At 38.2% G+C, this 18,308-nt stretch overlaps 1 protein-coding gene across 1 annotated transcript in view; it reads right to left on the bottom strand.

Annotated features, from left to right (window-relative positions):
- Positions 1 to 17,904, bottom strand: part of LOC145993746 (nose resistant to fluoxetine protein 6-like) — a 79,178-nt gene extending 61,274 nt beyond the window's left edge. Inside the window, exons 1-6 of the mRNA XM_083129498.1 lie at positions 17,597 to 17,904; positions 10,897 to 11,165; positions 9,723 to 9,937; positions 7,265 to 7,362; positions 3,688 to 3,881; positions 1,507 to 1,667 (exon numbers count right to left, since the gene is read on the bottom strand). Coding sequence (XP_082985624.1) covers positions 1,507 to 1,667; positions 3,688 to 3,881; positions 7,265 to 7,362; positions 9,723 to 9,937; positions 10,897 to 11,165; positions 17,597 to 17,891 — 1,232 coding nt within the window. The 5' untranslated portion in view covers positions 17,892 to 17,904. The remainder of the gene's footprint in view (positions 1 to 1,506; positions 1,668 to 3,687; positions 3,882 to 7,264; positions 7,363 to 9,722; positions 9,938 to 10,896; positions 11,166 to 17,596) is intronic.
- Positions 17,905 to 18,308: the final 404 nt, after the last annotated feature.

Genomic DNA, 18,308 nt, shown 5'->3' with positions numbered 1-18,308 from the left:
CACAGAACAATTAACACTGATTTCGTAATGCCCTGTGTACCTAGGCATACAGGAAAACGTAAGATTATCAGATATATAAAAGTGGATATCGTGTTAGGTAATTTCTTTCTCTAATGTCATTGAATGTAGAATACTGTAGTAAAGGAATTATTCAATACCTTGTTACTCCTTCGCACAATTGAGTAGTACTGAGTTATGACGTCAGTTCTGGAAGATGACGCAGTTTTGTAATTTCACGAAGTGGTTATTGACTAACCTGTAGATTTAAGGTTAGTAGAAGATATGTGTCTATTCATTTGACTTCAATTTGTTTGTAAGTCCAATAAACCTTGTTGAGTTGAGTTGACTTCAATGTTGTATGCTCCAGATATTCGAATGAGATATGTTATACTTGCTTTTTTGAGACAAGCTGATATAAAATTATTTATTTTTGTTAATGAATGGGTGAATGTAGCTATATAAAAAAATTAAGAGCATATTTGAACTTGGTGTGTATAATGTATCTTATGTATTTGAAATGTATGCTGGACGTAAAGAGCCACATGTAAAGCTGTAAGTCCAATAACATTTTGTCTATTCTGATCCAGCGTTGTTTTATCTAGTATGTGAAACTTTTGGTTATTGAAATCGAAGCTCGGTCTTGTCCAGACTAGGGATAACGAATATCCGAATTTCAAATTATCCGATATTAGTTTCAGATGCAACGGATAATTCAAATATCCGCCCAGTACGGATAATACGGATATCAGACATACGGTTATTAGTAATATCCGAGTATTCAGATAATCTGTGTATTCAGAACGCTATTTATATTTCCAATTTCAGGAAGTTATCCTGGCAAGAATGGTGCCTGAAAGAAAGTAAATAATTGAAGACTAAAATTGGTAAACGCTGTAAGTGCCAAAATAATTCAAACATCGTTTTCCACGTTAAACTGTGAAATGTGCCATGCTTTATAATGTGGTAAACGTGAAATGTGGCTTGTAGCCACATGACGAACATAACCATATACGGAGAGCCAGTAAAACGGATAAACGATAATACTGTTCGGATAATGCAGCCATTCGTGTATTTCGGATATCCAGATAATCCTGATATCAAAATATCCGATATCCAGATATTTGAAATCAGGAAAATAAAATATCCTGATTTGGCCATCCTTAGTCGCGCCAATCTCCAAGAATCTGGTTTCGTTCTAGTCTTGATTTTTTAAAATACCGTTTCGATCTTGTGTACAGTGGGATCCATGAGTATTACCGTGCAAATTGTCCATCACCATGTTCGTGCACTTTATTTGACCCAATAAGAGCTTCAAGAATTAAAAGAAAACTCAAAACAAGCTGTTGCCAACTTCTGCACCAGCGTACATAAAAATCCATCGCTTAAAAACACACAAGATGTAAGAGAAAAAATAATGAAAATAGTCATGGACAATTTGCACGATAACACTCATGGATCCCACTGTACCATCCGTAAATAGAGAGTATTAAATAATAAAATATCTACCTCACAAGTCGATGAAGGATAAACAATAGGAGGTTTATCTTCTTAGTTTTCTCCAGTTCTTTGAGAGCAAAGTACGCAACGAGGAATCCACTGATATGGAAGAAAGTGTCAACGACCACGGGCCCGTTCAATAGAGTCTGGTTGACAATGTTCAGATATCCCTGAAAAGAAACAGGTATTAGAAATATGTCTACATCTGTACTTCAATTGTGTTACGTTGCTTTTCCATGCGACTGGATTAACCTTGAATGATGTCGAAAATGATGATAGCACATCCTTGCATGCGATTCGAACCCAGAACCACTAGTTTTGTAGCACTTTGTTTTCGATCTACTGCACAACGGAGGTCGTTTAGGTATATGAACATATACAAGGTGTAAATATAAAGGTAGAGTAGTAACCTCATGCTCACTGCACCGTACCATGATGTGGAGGTGATGTGATCAACATCAAACTCTCCCATTTATTAGGGGTTGAGTCACTGATTCATCCACACCACCCCTAGCAAACCTCCTCAACACGCCCCTATAGTTTTTACACATACACCCCTATAAATACGAACTTACACTCCTACAGAAGAAAACATCGGGATAAAAACCTTGGGTTGGATGAACCCCAGAGCCTTTAGATCACTGGTCTGTCACCACAGAACAAGACGCCACACGTTTATGGCACTGGCATACGTAAAGGGGGGCTGATGGGGCTACATACCCCTTCAAAATTTTTAGAAAATAGACATTTTCAAATAAAAGCAGTGAAGAGATCAGGTAAAACCAGAGTGTAAATGTAATTTCCCCTCCTTAAAGCTTAAAATGACCACCGATTGTAATTTTAGAGAGTGAAAGTTCTGAATATACGAAATAACTTATTGTGTTTGCCTCGCCAATCTTTTTTAGATTCAATCTTCCTGGCCTACAAGTGAAGAGAAACTAGTAATGTCTAGTGTGAAACTAATAGTAATAGTAATAGCATCCATTATATGCAGTTTTAAGTGCTACACTGGAAACAATGCAACTAAATACATCTTGCATGGTTGAAGAACTAATTCTGTTCATGTATATGTCAAGCAGTTTCTAAAACTCTCACAAGATGGAACTTCTAGTAGAAGAATTTCTAGATAACTCGAATAGTCCATTGCAAAATACATATTGTACATAGGTTTGCTGAAATAAATGTACTGTTATTATTCTGACACTACACAACTAATTAAATTATTTTCTAATTCACTGTTAATCAATTATCGTTGTTGAAATAAAAGCGATTCGTGGATATTTCGTAACATACCCTACGGTATGTGGGATCGAATCTGGGTAGAGTAGCTCATTCATCCTCAACTAATGGCCAACTCGCTGCTCATGGATAGCTTGCTGGTAACGTGCGAGAGGTGATAACTACACACATATGAATGGCAAAACATAACACTTGAGTTTTACATCGTCAAAGACCGGATCAGCATGGTGAATGGAAGTGCTCCCTCGAGGTGTCGAACCACGGACTGGTTAATAAACGAGGTGTCCGTTTGTAGTGCAAGTCTGAGCGCTCAGCCTTCACTCTGCTTCTAGACTTTTCGCTCGTACTTCTGCACCCTCTGACTGATAGCTTAAAACTGATCAATGACCTCCAATCTCCCAGATGTTTATTGTCATGGATTTTACTAAGCAATGCAGAGTCATTCACTTGTCGCCTCTTCCTGGATTTCACCTGTTTACATGTTTACGCCGTTGGTGACCAGGACGAGCTTAGGTATTGTATGACTCTGCATTCCTGACTGTCGAGTTCCTGTCTGGAAAATGACAGCTCTGGGATTTCGAAGTTCTTTGGTATTAATGTATATCCATTATTAGTGGATTATTACGATTTGTACTAATTTTAATTTTAAATTTAACCAGATCTGCACTGAACATTTATCGATTAATTACATACGACAAAGCAACAATAATTTACATTGTTATACTCTTTCAGCACTTTCGTTCTTACTTCCCAGACGTAATCTCCAGCAATTGTTAAAGTTCGATTAAATTATCGTAACATCAATGTAGCATTACTAAATTGCCCTTTAATGAACAAATCATACGTTATCTATGCATAATACGTAAGCAGTTTTTACAAGTGAATTATACAATAAATGAATTCACAATGAAACTAAGACACCTAATTTAATTAAAGTATCAATGTACTCACCCATTCAGCAGTTTGGGAATTTACCAAGGGACCTCCGCAAAGAAACATTACTCTATGGCCAAGAATGATGAGGAACATGGATATGACTCTTGCTCCATATATTATATCTAACGGACTAGATGGAGAGTCCCTAGTTCCTAGCTTTTTAAGGTTTGTGTAAGCTGAGTACGATAGCAGGACTTTCTGTAGCGTCCCTGCAGAAGAAAAGCAACATTATTCACAATTCTCGTTTAACTGATATTTCTACATTTTATATTTTTTATTATGAATTTTATTCCACTTATAAGAAACAGGACAATATGTAGTGTAATACACTGACTTTATTTAGTTCGTGTGCCGTTAGAACGTGTACCCCTGTAGCGGCTGGTTCCACTTTGCTTGCCGGCGAAATCGGATGCGCGTAACCCTCAACTCAAGGGCATAGATATGTTTTAACTAAGTACAGTAAGGACGTGCTTTTGTTACAGAAGATGTTGGAAATGTTTTCCTTGTAGGGTACTGCTACATATTTTCTTTCCCACATCTTTTGAGGAAGTTCTCCTATAAATATTTTTCTCACACTTCTGCACGTAATTGTTTTCACATAAGAACCGTACAATTATTTGTTCTAATGTGTACTTATGTTGAGACATTATAACAACACTAATAGCATTTATGAAATTTCCCTTCAGAAAACATTGTTTTAATTTTGTATTTTGTGCACTATTTTGGATTTTAAGTAATTTTTCAGTATTTTTTTTATCGTTTTTGTCGCATTTTAATTGTTTTTTAGTTTTTCCTCCTTTCGTGTTGTTTCGTGAATTTTAAATATATGTGTACCACATAATTTGCTTATTTAAATTTCCTAGCTTGGTCTTTTTAGCAAGTAAGGCATTAATAAAAAAATATGGTCAATGTAACTGATCTTTGGTAATTTGGCAATTAATTAAATAATTAATTAATTGTGGTAAATTTACTTCCTTTCCAGCAAAATTAAAATACTTTGAGGTTTAATCTGTGGTTTTAAAGTAAAATTATTCACAACATTAAAAAGTAATAAGTTGCACACAACTGTATTTTCAGATGCTGAGAGACTACTGTATCGTGCAACGAAAGGAGGTGAATGAACAACTCCAAATATTTTCAATGAGATGGCTACAACTCAGAAGTGTTCGTGACTGTACTTTATGAAAAAAAAACACTTTCATTTTAAGATCAAAAATTATTTTTAGATCATTTTTTGACATTTTTTAGGCCATCAATTTCCAAGCACTACTTACGACCTTAGCAAACTAAAGAGAAGCGAATATATGTAACTTTTTCTTCAACACGACACGTCCGTCCGTATGAAAGCAAATACTAACATTCACGGTAGACAGAGAGTTTCAACGTTCCAACATGTATCTGTTCTGTATAACACGTTGTCGATCAGAGTTTGCTTAATTGCAGTGTTCCTCAGTGTGCTTGCCGAAGAGAAAGCTTGACGAAAGCACGGCTTGGAAAGCTACCAAGTGCTCTTGGGTCGAGGGGATATGCACATCAGATTTAGCCGGCAAGCTGCGTGTTTCCATCCGCTACACGAGCACACGCTCTTGTGGCACAATAATAATTAAATGAAGACACTGCATAAACTAATATTTATTAACTCGTCCTGCCAAAGATGTTTCATTCTTAGCAGCCAGAACAGTTGGTAAAATAGGGACAGTCGACATAGACATGTTACTAGTATACAGCTCGGCCAATAAGAGAAAAAACCTCTGTAGCTATCGTCGAATTTTTAACCCTAAGTAAAGAGAGATAGAGTGGTCGATGCAATCAGCTGCTTGCCATATAATCCTGCCTCTGCGTTGCCAAAAAGTGCAACGTTCCCCAACAAATTGTGAGATTTATTCAATGCCAAATGTTTTTATCATAGTGAAGAGGGAAAAGTGCACACAGTGAAATTAGACGTAATATCTACTCTGTTCGCGAAAAAAGTACTTAAGTAAAAAAATGCAATTTTTCAGCAGACATATTTTAATATTAATTCTTTTGAGAGCAAGCATTACAGGCATGATATACGAGTACATGTAGTATCATTACTGTGCAGATTCTTTACACATGCCCAATACAATTTTTTTCTCATAATACAGGGTAATTAGAAATGAATGGCACAACTTTCCACAACATGGGAACCACGTGTATTGTGGTAAACGTCCAAACGATAATCAAGTACATGCTATGCACGAGACAGCAAGTCATTGTCTATGGTTTCTAAGACCCTAACAATTCACAGTTGTAACTTTGGCAAATCTTTCGGAAGGGTGAAACATGTGCATTACTACCAAAACGCATGTGGAAATGTCTTTCCACCATTGTGAGTGAGCGAATCAGTTCTTGATAGCTCTAACACGGAATACACCTTCTACTGGTCACTAGCCATTTTGCAACACTGGCGATCCTGGTGGAACAGCGGCAAAGCTGCATAAGCCCACTTAGTGAGAACAAAACGTCCAGAGCTTTTCTTTATATTGAGGCCTTGTTTGATTTTCTATCGCAAATAGTTACGTCATAATAGCTGTGTAAAGTTGCAACATTCATTTTGAATTACCCTATATTTTCTTTAATTGATTCAGTGTGTCTTAAAGCAACAGATAATAGCAGTTTGTAACTTATGTGTCTTTTCCCGAACATGCAAGATACTTAGTGTTTAATTTTGACAAGGAAGCAAGGGGAAAGGGTAAGTTATGAATATGATTACACGGGTACACTCGGACAAAATGTAAGTAATAAATGTTTCAATATAGGGCATATTGGACAGTTTAGCAGATTCGTGCTTCAATTTTTATTTTCGTTCTTGGTTTTTAAGCAATATTCGCAATAGTCGCTTCAATATTACAGTAGGTAACGAATTTCTAGATAAGAAATACAACAATAAGTTTTGTTGTATAACAATGAGAAAATCTTAAAATTTCGTTTTCATTCGCAATACTTTTTTGTAAACACAGTCAATGTTACGCTGGTGTAGTGCTAAAGAAAATGGCAACCTTGTACACCCCTAGATTTCTGCATTTGGGGCTTTGTGAAAGAAAAAGTCTATGTGGCACCTATGAAACAGAATGTGCAACAGCTAGAGAATAAGAAACGCCGTTGCTTTGGTGGACGAGGAGTTCTTGAGAAAAGTGTGGCAAGAAATCGAATTTCCATGGGATGTCTCACATAAGTGATGAAAATTTGAAAATTTGTAGCAATTCATAGTAACTTGAAAGTGTTACTGACTGATACATAGCAATTACCATTGTTGTATTCAATATAGTTTAGCCGCCCCCCGTGGCGGAGTGGTTAGCACATCGCGCTACGACGCCAGGGGTTCCGGCTTCGAATCCTGGCCTGGACATGGATGTTTGTGAGTGTCCATTCATCAATTTCATCATATCATGACTCATCCCCAGCTTCGCAAATTAGCCAAAAGTGGCACAAAAAGCGAAGTAAAATAAAGCAAATCAATCAATCAAATCCATATAGTTTAGTCGAAATAAATGCTTAAAGTTGTTCACTCTATAATGATACACCCTGTATAAATTGCCTTAAACCTACAGGTGTAGTAAATTATACTTACCCCTACGGATGTGGTCCACATCAGTGTCTTTCTTGAGCGTGGCTAGATCATAGATACTTCCGACTATTACTAGCGTCGCGAAGATTGCCAGTACCACGCTATAATGAGAATATTTGCACTAGTAGCAACAGCTAATAATTTAACATATATTTTATACAGAAACACACACGCTCATTCCGTATACAGTAACACTATACTAGGATTGGGTATTCGAATCGGAATTCCAACCCTGGATTCGATATCCGATTTACGAGCCTGAAGTCCTGAATCCAAATTGTCTAATACTGCATATGAAAATCAAATTCTTGAATTTGATATAATTCACTAACTCAAGTACACATTATGCAACGTTCTAATGATCCGCTAATGAATTATGGACTTATTTTCGGGGAACTCGTCTGGAAGAATTTAGGAAACAAAAGTAAGTAATTAGGATTTTAGCAGGTGTAAAAGTAGTTCAGCGTGCGTGCAACCTTTGTTTAGAAAACACACAACATTAACTTTGCCTTCATTATACATACACGTAACGGCATTATATGAGAAAAGTAGATGAACATAAGAAGCTTATTAGAACACAGACACATAACCATCGAAAATAACCTCTAAAACCATACTTCACCAACAGATGGCAGCTAAAGTATTGAACCATCTACCAAATGATATACAAGCAGAAAAGTGCATAGGAAGGTTCAAAAATAAAATTAGGGCCTCCCCGATGTCGCAGTGGTTGCGTCGTCGCCTTGTAATCAAGGGGTCCCGGGTTCGATACCCGGTGGAGGCACATGGTGGTTCGGATCCCACTTTACACTGTAGGTCCAGTCCCGTTTAGCCTTACTGTCCATAAAGTGGACTTACAACACCAACTCAAATCAAAAATAAATTTATAAACTATGGAATAATAAGTTATGAATATTAGAGTGTAAACGAATACTTAGATCGTATATTATATATTTTTAAAATTAATTATATTGTTTGTCTTGTAATGAAGGAACTGTACTGAACATACAAATATGTAGTAATAAAATCTCAAATCTGTATCCATAATCAGATATCTCACTGAACTGCACAGGGCTAATACATTAACAAATGTCATAAAAGAAAAAGAGTCATACTTACTAACTAAGTAACTAACTCTCTAGCCTTCTGAAACCAAAGGTTTATGGCAACAGCAACACAGCCCTTCCACCTGTCCCTATCCTAAAATTAATCCACTCTTTTCCATCCTTACGGACTTCCTTTAGGTCCATCTTCGTCTTGGCCTTCCTACTGGTCTCTTACCATCAGGTTTCCCAACAAGAATCTTGTAAACTCTTCTTTTCCATTCGTGCCACATGGCTGTCCAGCTAAGTAACCTTCTCCACTCACCTGTCTCCCCATCCCTTTTAGGTCCAAAGATTTTTCTAAGGATCTTATTTTCAAATACTCTCAATTTATGTTCCACTTTCAATGCAAGGGACCAAGTTTCGCATCCATATAATACTACAGGCAAAATTTCTGTTTTGAATATTTTATCTTTTAGTTTCTTAGATATTAAACGAGAAGATAAAAGTTTATGAAGAGAAAAATAACACGCATTCCCTTAATTAAGCATGCTTTTATTTCCTTAATATAATTTTCATTTGTTAGTATTACTCCTAGGTACTTGAATTTGGAAACTGGTTCAAATGAGTTGCTATCAATAATTAAATTTTGATTATTACCTAACACTTGGTTTCGGCCTGTAAGCATATATTTAGTTTTCTCTTTGCTAACTTCCAAACCTATCTCTCTAGCTGCTTTTAAAAATATTTTAGCATTATTCTTAATTGTATTTAACTATATCATCCCCTAATAAGTCTACATCATCTGCATATGCTAACAACTGAGTCACACCGTTTAATTTTAGTCCTTCGTTAGTTTCTTTTACCTTCCTAACAGCATATTCTAAAGCAAAATTAAAGAGCAATGGAGATAATGCATCTCCTTGTTTTAACCCATCATGAATTGTAAATTTGTTAGACACATTAATACTTACACGAATCTTACTTTGTGTTTCACTGTTGCATACTGTTATCATATTAACAAGCTTCTTAGATATTCCAAACTCAACTACTCCCTCTGTCCCATAATTATAGTCTGGTATGCCAAAATGGTAGTACAGAAATGACAGACGAAGAGGCAGATGGAAAGCACAATTTGTATTGATCCTTGAGTAGTAAAGTTGTATGACTCATTCCCTTGTTACATGTTCATCTTCTGTATACACCAATGTCACAGTTTGAATATCGGGCAATTATTATGAAACAACAAACAAAAGTGTACTGGACAATAATTATGGGACAGACGGAGTAATAAATTATATAATTTATCTCTTTTAAACGAATCATATGCCATATTAAAATAAATGAATAGCTGATGGACATTATGATTATATTCCCACTTTATCTCAAGTTGGAATATAAGTGAGAGTCATACTTACAGGAATATAATTTCCCCAGCGGAAAATGGGGTGGAGGTATTTGTCTGACACATGCTGTCCTCCACTTGGACCTCTGTCTTCAACCCGTAGACTTTGCTCACTGACTCCAGCCCCTCTGTGAGGGACACCTCAAGGTCTCTGGCTGTGCAGGAGGAAGGGATACACAGAGCCCAGTGCAGGATGTTTCGTCTCAACCGCGTCCTCTCGCCTCTGTACTGGAATAGAAGACATGAAAGATGACTTTCATGTTTTAAGTGATCTGGGATATATAGGGTGTCCGTAATTAACTGTACACATTACATTTCATGTTGTAAGGATACACACACACATACTAAGAGAGAGAGAGAGAGATAAAATTAATGCCAATATTTTATACGTATGTATGCACTACCATATAGATAGATGTTACAGACAGAGTGTGGCGTATTGAAGGTACTGTTATCGATATAGGAGTAACTCAGCGGAGGCAAGGAGGCACTTGCCCCACCTCTAAATTTTCAGGTTATTAAATTTAGAAGTTAAGAATACTTTTGTTAACCTTGTGGAGCCTGAGGAGCAAATTAAGAAGAGTATCTTTTATTGATTTTCCAATGTAACAGTTACTTATAAAAATGCTACTTCTATTGGATGGAAAACTTGTCGATTCCGCCCTGAATTTAAGTCCGAAGTTTGATTCTGGGCCCAAAGTTAAGTTCCAAGTTCAATTTTGACCCCCCTTCCCCCCAAGCTACACCCATATCAACCTTAAAACCAAACACACATACACCAGCGATGTGAAATTCACGGTCAACCTTTCAATCGCTATCGTTCTTGTGCAGGCCGAAACTTTTCTCTTTGCTTTGGGAAATTTTCCATTCGATTGTTTCAAGAAATATTTTGTGTTCAAAGAACTTCACATTTTATATATTTTTTTGAAATTGGTAGAAATGTGTGATTTTCTTTCACAATAAACGTAAGAGATGCCGTATTAATGTTCAATATTGTTATATCACACGGCACAAGGTCTGAACCGTCAGTTCTATATACTTATGAATATTTGTTACTCAGCCATTTCCAAAGTGAGTTTACGAAAACAATCATGTCGAATTTCCTTATAATGTTGAAGGTATGTCGCTGAAAACACGATTACTTGGGTTTTCAAACCAAGGGTAAAAGCTGTTGAATGCACACCTACCTTAATCTTATTCCACGCAGATTCTTGGGGATCGTACTCCATTTGGAGAATCTTGCTTTCATTCTTGAAGAAATCTGAGTATGTCTCGGGCAGGGGCGAGAACTTGACCTGAGCCATGCAGTACTGGCCCTGTATACGCCTGTCCGACACCCATCCATACCTCGTCTCGTCCAACCGAACGTCCAGTTCGAAACATTCGTCGAAATTTCCCAAATGGTATGTATTTCCGTACAGCATGCCATCCGGGAACTTGGCTGAGGCGTCCAACACTGAAAATAAAATGCAAAAAATGGAATAATTTTATTTATTTATCTCTTATTTAATATTGCAGATATTGAGGCTCTGGCCATGTCTTACAGAAAGCAATGATCACACATTTACCTTTCATAACAGACAAACCACATTAAGCAATCCATAGACATACACAAAACAAATATATATTTCTTGTTAAACATGTATTAATTATTCGACAGCAAACCGAATAAAAGTGTGAAGATCATTTCATAAAACTTCTTAATCTTCTCTTCAAGATACTTACTGAACCTAATTCTTTAAATTTCGTGCGAGAGTACATTCTAGTCTCTTACCACGGACAGTAAAAGAGTTACTGAATATTTCAGTTTTATCAGCTTTAATTGTTAAAAGATTAAAAGTTTGGCGTCTTGTGTACGATAACTCTGGGTTTCCTAATGGAAGCAATCTGTCGGTGAGTTACACAGGACTTCCTGTATGAAGTAACATACGTAGTAACACTAGTTTTCTATACTTACGTCTATTGTTCGTTTTAATCCTAACTAACTAACTCTCTAGCCTTCTTAAACCCGAAAGTTTATGGCTGCAGCAACACAAGCCTTCCATCTGTCCCTATCTTGAGCAAGATCTATATACTCTTTTCCATCCCTACCGATATCCTTTAGGTCCATCTCAACGTTGTCCCTCCATCTTCGTCTTGGCCTTCCTACAGGTCTCTTACCATCAGGTTTCTCAAGAAAAATACTGTAAACTCTTCTTTCCTCTCCCATTCGTGCCACATGGCCTGTCCACCAGGGTCGGCGCTAGTCCTTTTGCTGCCCTGGACGTTGTCGGCATATGCCGCGCTCCATTTCGAGCCCCTCCCTTCCCCGTCCTTACGCAGTAACGGGAAATTGAAAATCAATATTTTTCTAAGTAACACATGAAACTATAAAATAAATAATGAGACTTGTTACGCTATTTCAATACTATTAAGCACAAAAGGATATCTCGCTTGACCACAGTTAAACTTTAAGAAATGTTACACTGATTTTATATTATTATTATATTTTATGAGAACTCTCTCTCTCTCTTTTTAATGTAACAAGAATTCGGAAAGAAATGAAGGATTGACTTCATATGTTTACCGTTGTAAGTCTGTGATATATGATTGGATTTTTACAAGAATTACATGTAATATTCCAGGATCTCCCGTGTGCGTGATTTAAGGTCTGAATTCTTTCCTCCGTTGTCCTCGCATAAAGCGGCTCTGGGGTTCATCCAGCCTCAAATTATTGGGCACCTTGGGCACCTCCAAAATTGCCGAGATCGAGAATGTGTGTGGCCCTACCCCCACATCCCCTAAATGTGTCTTCATGACATGATGCTATATGCACAGGGAACTTCACCTTTACCTTTGCATGTTATATTATTCTTCGTATAATGCTATCTTGCATAAAATGGAAACAAGCGTGTCTCAGACATGATTGACCGAAGATAGTATTTTTGTTAGTCTTATTATTTTTTTTTAAAAAAAAGTTAATAAATTCGAAGATCTACACTTAACCTTTATCAGTTTAAGGTCTTCTTTCGTGTAATTGTTTTATTATAGCAGAAAGCACTTTTAGTTCATCATTTAATTCAGTAGCCTTCATGTGTTAATATTCCGGGAGTTTTCTACACTTTTCAAACAAAAGATTAGGGCATGTCTTTATGCTTACTAATACTGTAACATAAAATAAATTGAAGATTCACTATGATGTTTAAGCTGCTCAAATCTTTCTCTTAGAGCTAAAATAATCGTCTACGGCCTGGTAATGAAAATCAACTTTGTACCGCTTTAGTGGATCTACAACAGTTTCATCATACTGAAACTGCTTCTTCTTTCGATTTCGACCCTGTACAGTGTTGCCTATCTTTGGATCGTCTATATCTAAATTCGATGCCAATTCTTTCTCATCAACCGGGACTCACAGATCGCCGCCCCCCGACGCCTCCACGAGTGGAGGGAGGCAGGCCCTGCCAGGCTGCCAAGTGGCGTCTAAGATATTTTGACATTTTTCATCAATCCTCCTTTTTCCAGAGTGCTGATTTGTTTGCAAGAAATCATCTAACAGCATCTAACACATAGTAGATTAATGTTTTGAAGACATTTGCTATTACATTACGTGGAGTAAAAAGTCATACCAGATAACTAGTGAGCAAAGGAATGTAAAGCCACACAACTGGTTTGCAATACACTGAACCTCGTGTGCAACCATTTGGACAGTTTTATTGTCGACACTTATTTGAAGGATCGCATCATAGACCTCTCCCACTTGATATCTCAACGGAGTTAAGGCATCGAATCTGCTTTCCCACCTTCTGGCACTCAGTGGTTGTCAAGTGAGAGACTACTGATATGCTCCTTCAAAAGAGTGGGTTGGCATATATTAACTTCGAAGTTATATAATATAATATTTATAACTTTCAAGTTATAAGAAACTAAAAGTTAAAATATACAAAACAGTAATTTTGCCTGTATTATTATATGGATGAGAAACTTGATCCCTTACATTGAAAGAGGAACATAAATTGAGAGTATTTGAAAATAAGATCCTTAGGAAAATATTTGGACCTAAAAGGGATGAGGAGACAGGTGAGTGGAGAAGGTTACATAATTTAGAACTACATTATTAGAATAATTAAATCAAGAAGACTTAGGTGGGCAGGCCATGTGGCACGAATGGGAGAGGAAAAAGGAGTTTACAGGATTCTTGTTGGGAAACCTGATGGTAAGAGACCTGTAGGAAGGCCAAGACGAAGATGAAGGGACAACGTTGAGATGGACCTAAAGGAAATCGGTAGGGATGGAAACGAGTATATAGATCTTGCTCAAGATAGGGACAGATGGAAAGCCTGTGTTGCTGCAGCCATGAACCTTCGGGTTTAAGAAGGCTAGAGAGTTAGTTAGTTATAACATTCAAGTTTTCAATAGGCTTATTTTCTTCTTCTCTTCAAATTTTGCCGCCCTGAAAATTTGCCACTCTGGGCGGTGGCACGGTTCGCCCCCCCCCCCCTTCCGCCGGCCCTGCTGTCCACCTAGATCTTCTTCATTTAATCATTCTAATAATATCTGGACCTGAATACGAATTGTGCAGTTCTGAATTATGTAACCGTCTCCACTCACCCGCCTTCTAATCCCTCTTAGGTCCGAATATTTTCCTAGGAATTTTATTTTCAAATACTCTTAATTTATGTTCTTCTATTATAATATTCCGTTAAATAATAACCATACCTCTTAAGGTTAAATATGCATCTTACACATGAGTTCTGAATTTTTTGAATTCTCGATGCCAGCATCTCACTGCAATCGGCAATGATGTAATAACGAAAAGCTTCACTGTAAAAATATAACTGTGTCCAAGGCTGTCAACTGGACTATATGAGTACACTTATCTTTGAATTTGACTACACACTGAGCCTTCACAGCCAGCATAATCCCTAGTAGGATTTGTGCTGAAAGCTGCCCATGTGTGTGTTTGTGTCACTTCATCCATTTGATCCAATTATTAATTCGTACTCATCTTTGCGTTTGGCAAAAAGGGGCAGGAAATCAAAGTAAAGATATAACAAATCAATCAAGCTACGTGTCATTTAGTCTCACCGTCACCATTAGCATAAACACAAAGGCGAGGTAAAAGAAGAAAAAGAGTACAAAATAATACAATTACAGACTAACGAGGACCTGGTGCCTTGACCCACAATATTAGTGAGGTCTGCTCTACATATTGGTGCTGAGCGGCACCACTCAAAAGCTTGCCAAGCTTCCAATTAAAAAATTTTGCACACAAGTGTACACCTGACACAATTTCTCACCCTGAAAAAAATAGTCACCCACCCACCCGCTAACCTGGCCCAAAAATTGTAAAGATTCGCGTTCTGTTGAGGGTAAAGCAAGTTACCCTGCACTTTGTGGCAACGGACCTAAAAACACCCCCACACAAGCAGTTGGGGATATTTTCCCGCCATGTCTCATGCTTCTTTTACTTTTCTATAACAGGGTGTTTATCAATTTAACAAATCCAAAATTCTTGACTATTTCATGACTATTACTTAACATTTTTCCCCCTTTTTCTTAACATTTATTTAATAGCCCCCTAATTAGATACAGTTAGAAAGTAAGAAAATATATATTTCTATTCAGTGAAAAACTCGTACCACAAGGCTGGTTAATATGAAAACTGAAGCTGTACTTTAACAAGAGAATTAGCCTTGCTTTAAATATTGATGCATGTAAAAATTAATGCTTCTGACTTCATCCTGGATGGGGAATGGCCATACTGCTTTAATTTTTTTTTACAAAACTTCATGCATATAAGAATGTAATTCTTAACAAACAAAGAGATACAATTTTAGATTTCCAAATATTCAATTTTATCAAATCTCAGTACAGGTATATAACAATGTAAATTCACTATACTGTAAAAAAAAAAATAGCAAACGTTCTTGACCACAAGAATAATTTCTTGACTTTTTCTTGACTGATAGACAGCCTGTACATGGATTGTTTGTGTGATATGTGCCCTCACTGGGAATCGAACACTCATACAAGGTGGCAACATTGACCACTGCCTCGTTGCCATTTAATCTATGCTATTTCATTAATTTAGCGTCTTTCCACGATTGACCACAAGATGTAAAAAAGCGGTACGGAATTATTTTTAGCTTTGTTTCTATTATGGTTATTTTACGTCGCTTTTGTACCATTTGGGTTAATCACAAATATGAGGATGAACTATGCATCCATGCCTTAACCAGGATTCCAACTTGGGTCCTCTGGTTTCATAGCAACGTTACACTGACAATTCTGCCACAGAGGCCTGCATGTGGAATTTCTAAAAACGTTTGGACTATATCCTAAACTATGTGCACGTGGCGGTATTGCAGTCGCCTTATGACCAAGGAGTCACGGGTTCGATCCTCGGTGGAAGTACATTACTTTAGATCACACTTTAGGTTTCCTGATGACGTAGTGGTAACGTCATCGCCTTGTAATCAAGGAGTTCCAAGTTCGATCCCCGGTTGAGGCACATGGTGGTTCGGATCTCACTTTAAACCGTCCACTTTAAGTCCACTACGTCTTTCTGTGTATAAAGTGGACTTAAAAACGAACCTAATCAAACTGGAACTATAGACACAGTCACTATTAGCCTATCTGAGAATGAGGGAGACCCTTTCTGAGAACGACGCCAGAGATCCCACGTTCGAATCCCGGCCGGGGCATGGGTGTTATTTGTGAATGTCCCTCCAGCAATCTCATCATATCACCACTTACTTATCCTTATCTTTCGCGATTAGCCAAAAGTGGCAGAAAACCAAATCAAGCAATTAATCAACCTTCCTAAGGACACACATATGTCACGTAAACTCCGTACCAGCTAACTGTAGACCAGGCGAACGAGAACAAGTTTCTGCGCAAGTAGCGACGCGAGACGGCTCCACCAATGAACAGTGAGAGAAACGGGATTGCGTAATGGGCGACGGGAGTTACCCGATTTCTTCCTTCGCTCTGTAAGCGTTGCAAACTTTTGAAAAGGATAATACCGAACGCAAATGGCAAACGGACCGTATTTTTGTCTCCAGGTCCGTACGATTGGTTTAAGAATTTCTTAGGGAAATATTAGGGATAAAACTGCAAGAGCAAACTTTTGACAAGCGATGCATTTAGCGTACGGACTAAGGTCTGGACCGTACGGTTGGCAACACTGCGCATTCACCACTCGATTTTCCTCCTCCTCCTCTGCCGATATGCGCGGCCCTGCTCTACAGTTAGCTGGGACAGGGTATAGTACACCCTTGACTGCATTTTGCTGACTAGCGAGATTGTGGCGTCTGGACTTTCAGCCAGTACAATCTTCCGTGTGGCAATGAGTCGTCCACATATGTATGTGTTTCTGATTTGGTTTGTTCTACTTCGCTTTTCTGCCAACTTTGGAGATAAGTGATGAAGTTGATGAATGGACACTCGCAGAGAACACCCATGCCCAAGCCTGAATTCGAACCCCGGGCTCCTGGTGTCTAGCGCACTGACCACGAATGTGACTACAAATATGTTTGAATTTGAATTTGGGTACGTCAGAACTTAGGCTATTTTTGACCCTTAACGTAACTAAAATAACAACTGTAATGCTGTATAACTAAAATATTAAAATATTCTGATTTCGGTTAACAGCTGAGGCTGTAAAGGGGCACTCAGCACACATAAGGACAAAAACAGGACAACACACAGAATTATACTGGCCATAGGGCCAGCCGCCAGAGCCACGTTAGTCTGCAAAATGTCATATATGTTTGAGATTGTCCCTTTACGTATTATCCTCATCTTCGTGATTAGTCAAATGTAGCAGAAGAGCGAAGTAAAGTAAATCAAATTAATCATATCTGAGCATAAGGTTGGTTCACAAACGAACTTTGCCAATGAACTTACTCTGAACAGCCCACAACGTGAAATTCCTGAGTTCCCGAAGCATTATTCGACTGTGGTTCCTGCACAGCTCATTCTCCACGCTTGCAGATGACGGAACGTACGACGCTACGGGCAAAGAGACGGAGAGGTCTTCGAACTCCCGTAGCAGTCCAACGGCAGCGTGGCTGTGCGTCCAGTAGACATCGGCATCGAACGACGAACCGTTACCCGAAGACTCCACTCCTCGTCCTCCGAAGACCACAGCGGCGGCGACCAACGTCCACACCGGATGACCCATCAGCATCGAGACAGCCATCGTACTCACTTCTCCACTCCCGGGATCGATCTGATTTCGTCTTTTGCGATTTTCGGGTTGCATGTTCGCATTTTCAGTCGAAGGTCAGTGGTGCAAGGTCGACCTGTACAATCTGCCTCCACTTTCTTTGCCGTTCCTCGCTTGTCCTTCGTAGACTTATGTGTTGTTACACAATGCACGGGACCACACCGGCTCGGGCTATGGAACCTGCTTCACCGAACGATCATTAATTTTTCTTCCGTGTTTTGCTATAGGAGTAGCACGTTTACGATTTGTTTATGCTCACGTATGCTAATGTGGACTGGACCTACAGTTTAAGTTGGGGCATGAACCAGGGTTGTTAAAGGTCCAGGAATCCATAAATTCTAATATATTCTATTGGGTTCCGCTGCAGGAGCAGAATATTTTTTCTCGCAC

This window comes from Lepisma saccharinum, chromosome 10 (genome assembly GCF_977018435.1).
Source record: "Lepisma saccharinum chromosome 10, izLepSacc3.1, whole genome shotgun sequence".
Taxonomy (NCBI): Eukaryota; Metazoa; Arthropoda; class Insecta; order Zygentoma; family Lepismatidae; genus Lepisma; species Lepisma saccharinum.
Note: the sequence above shows the minus strand (reverse complement) of the source record. Positions and strands in the feature narration are given on the sequence as shown.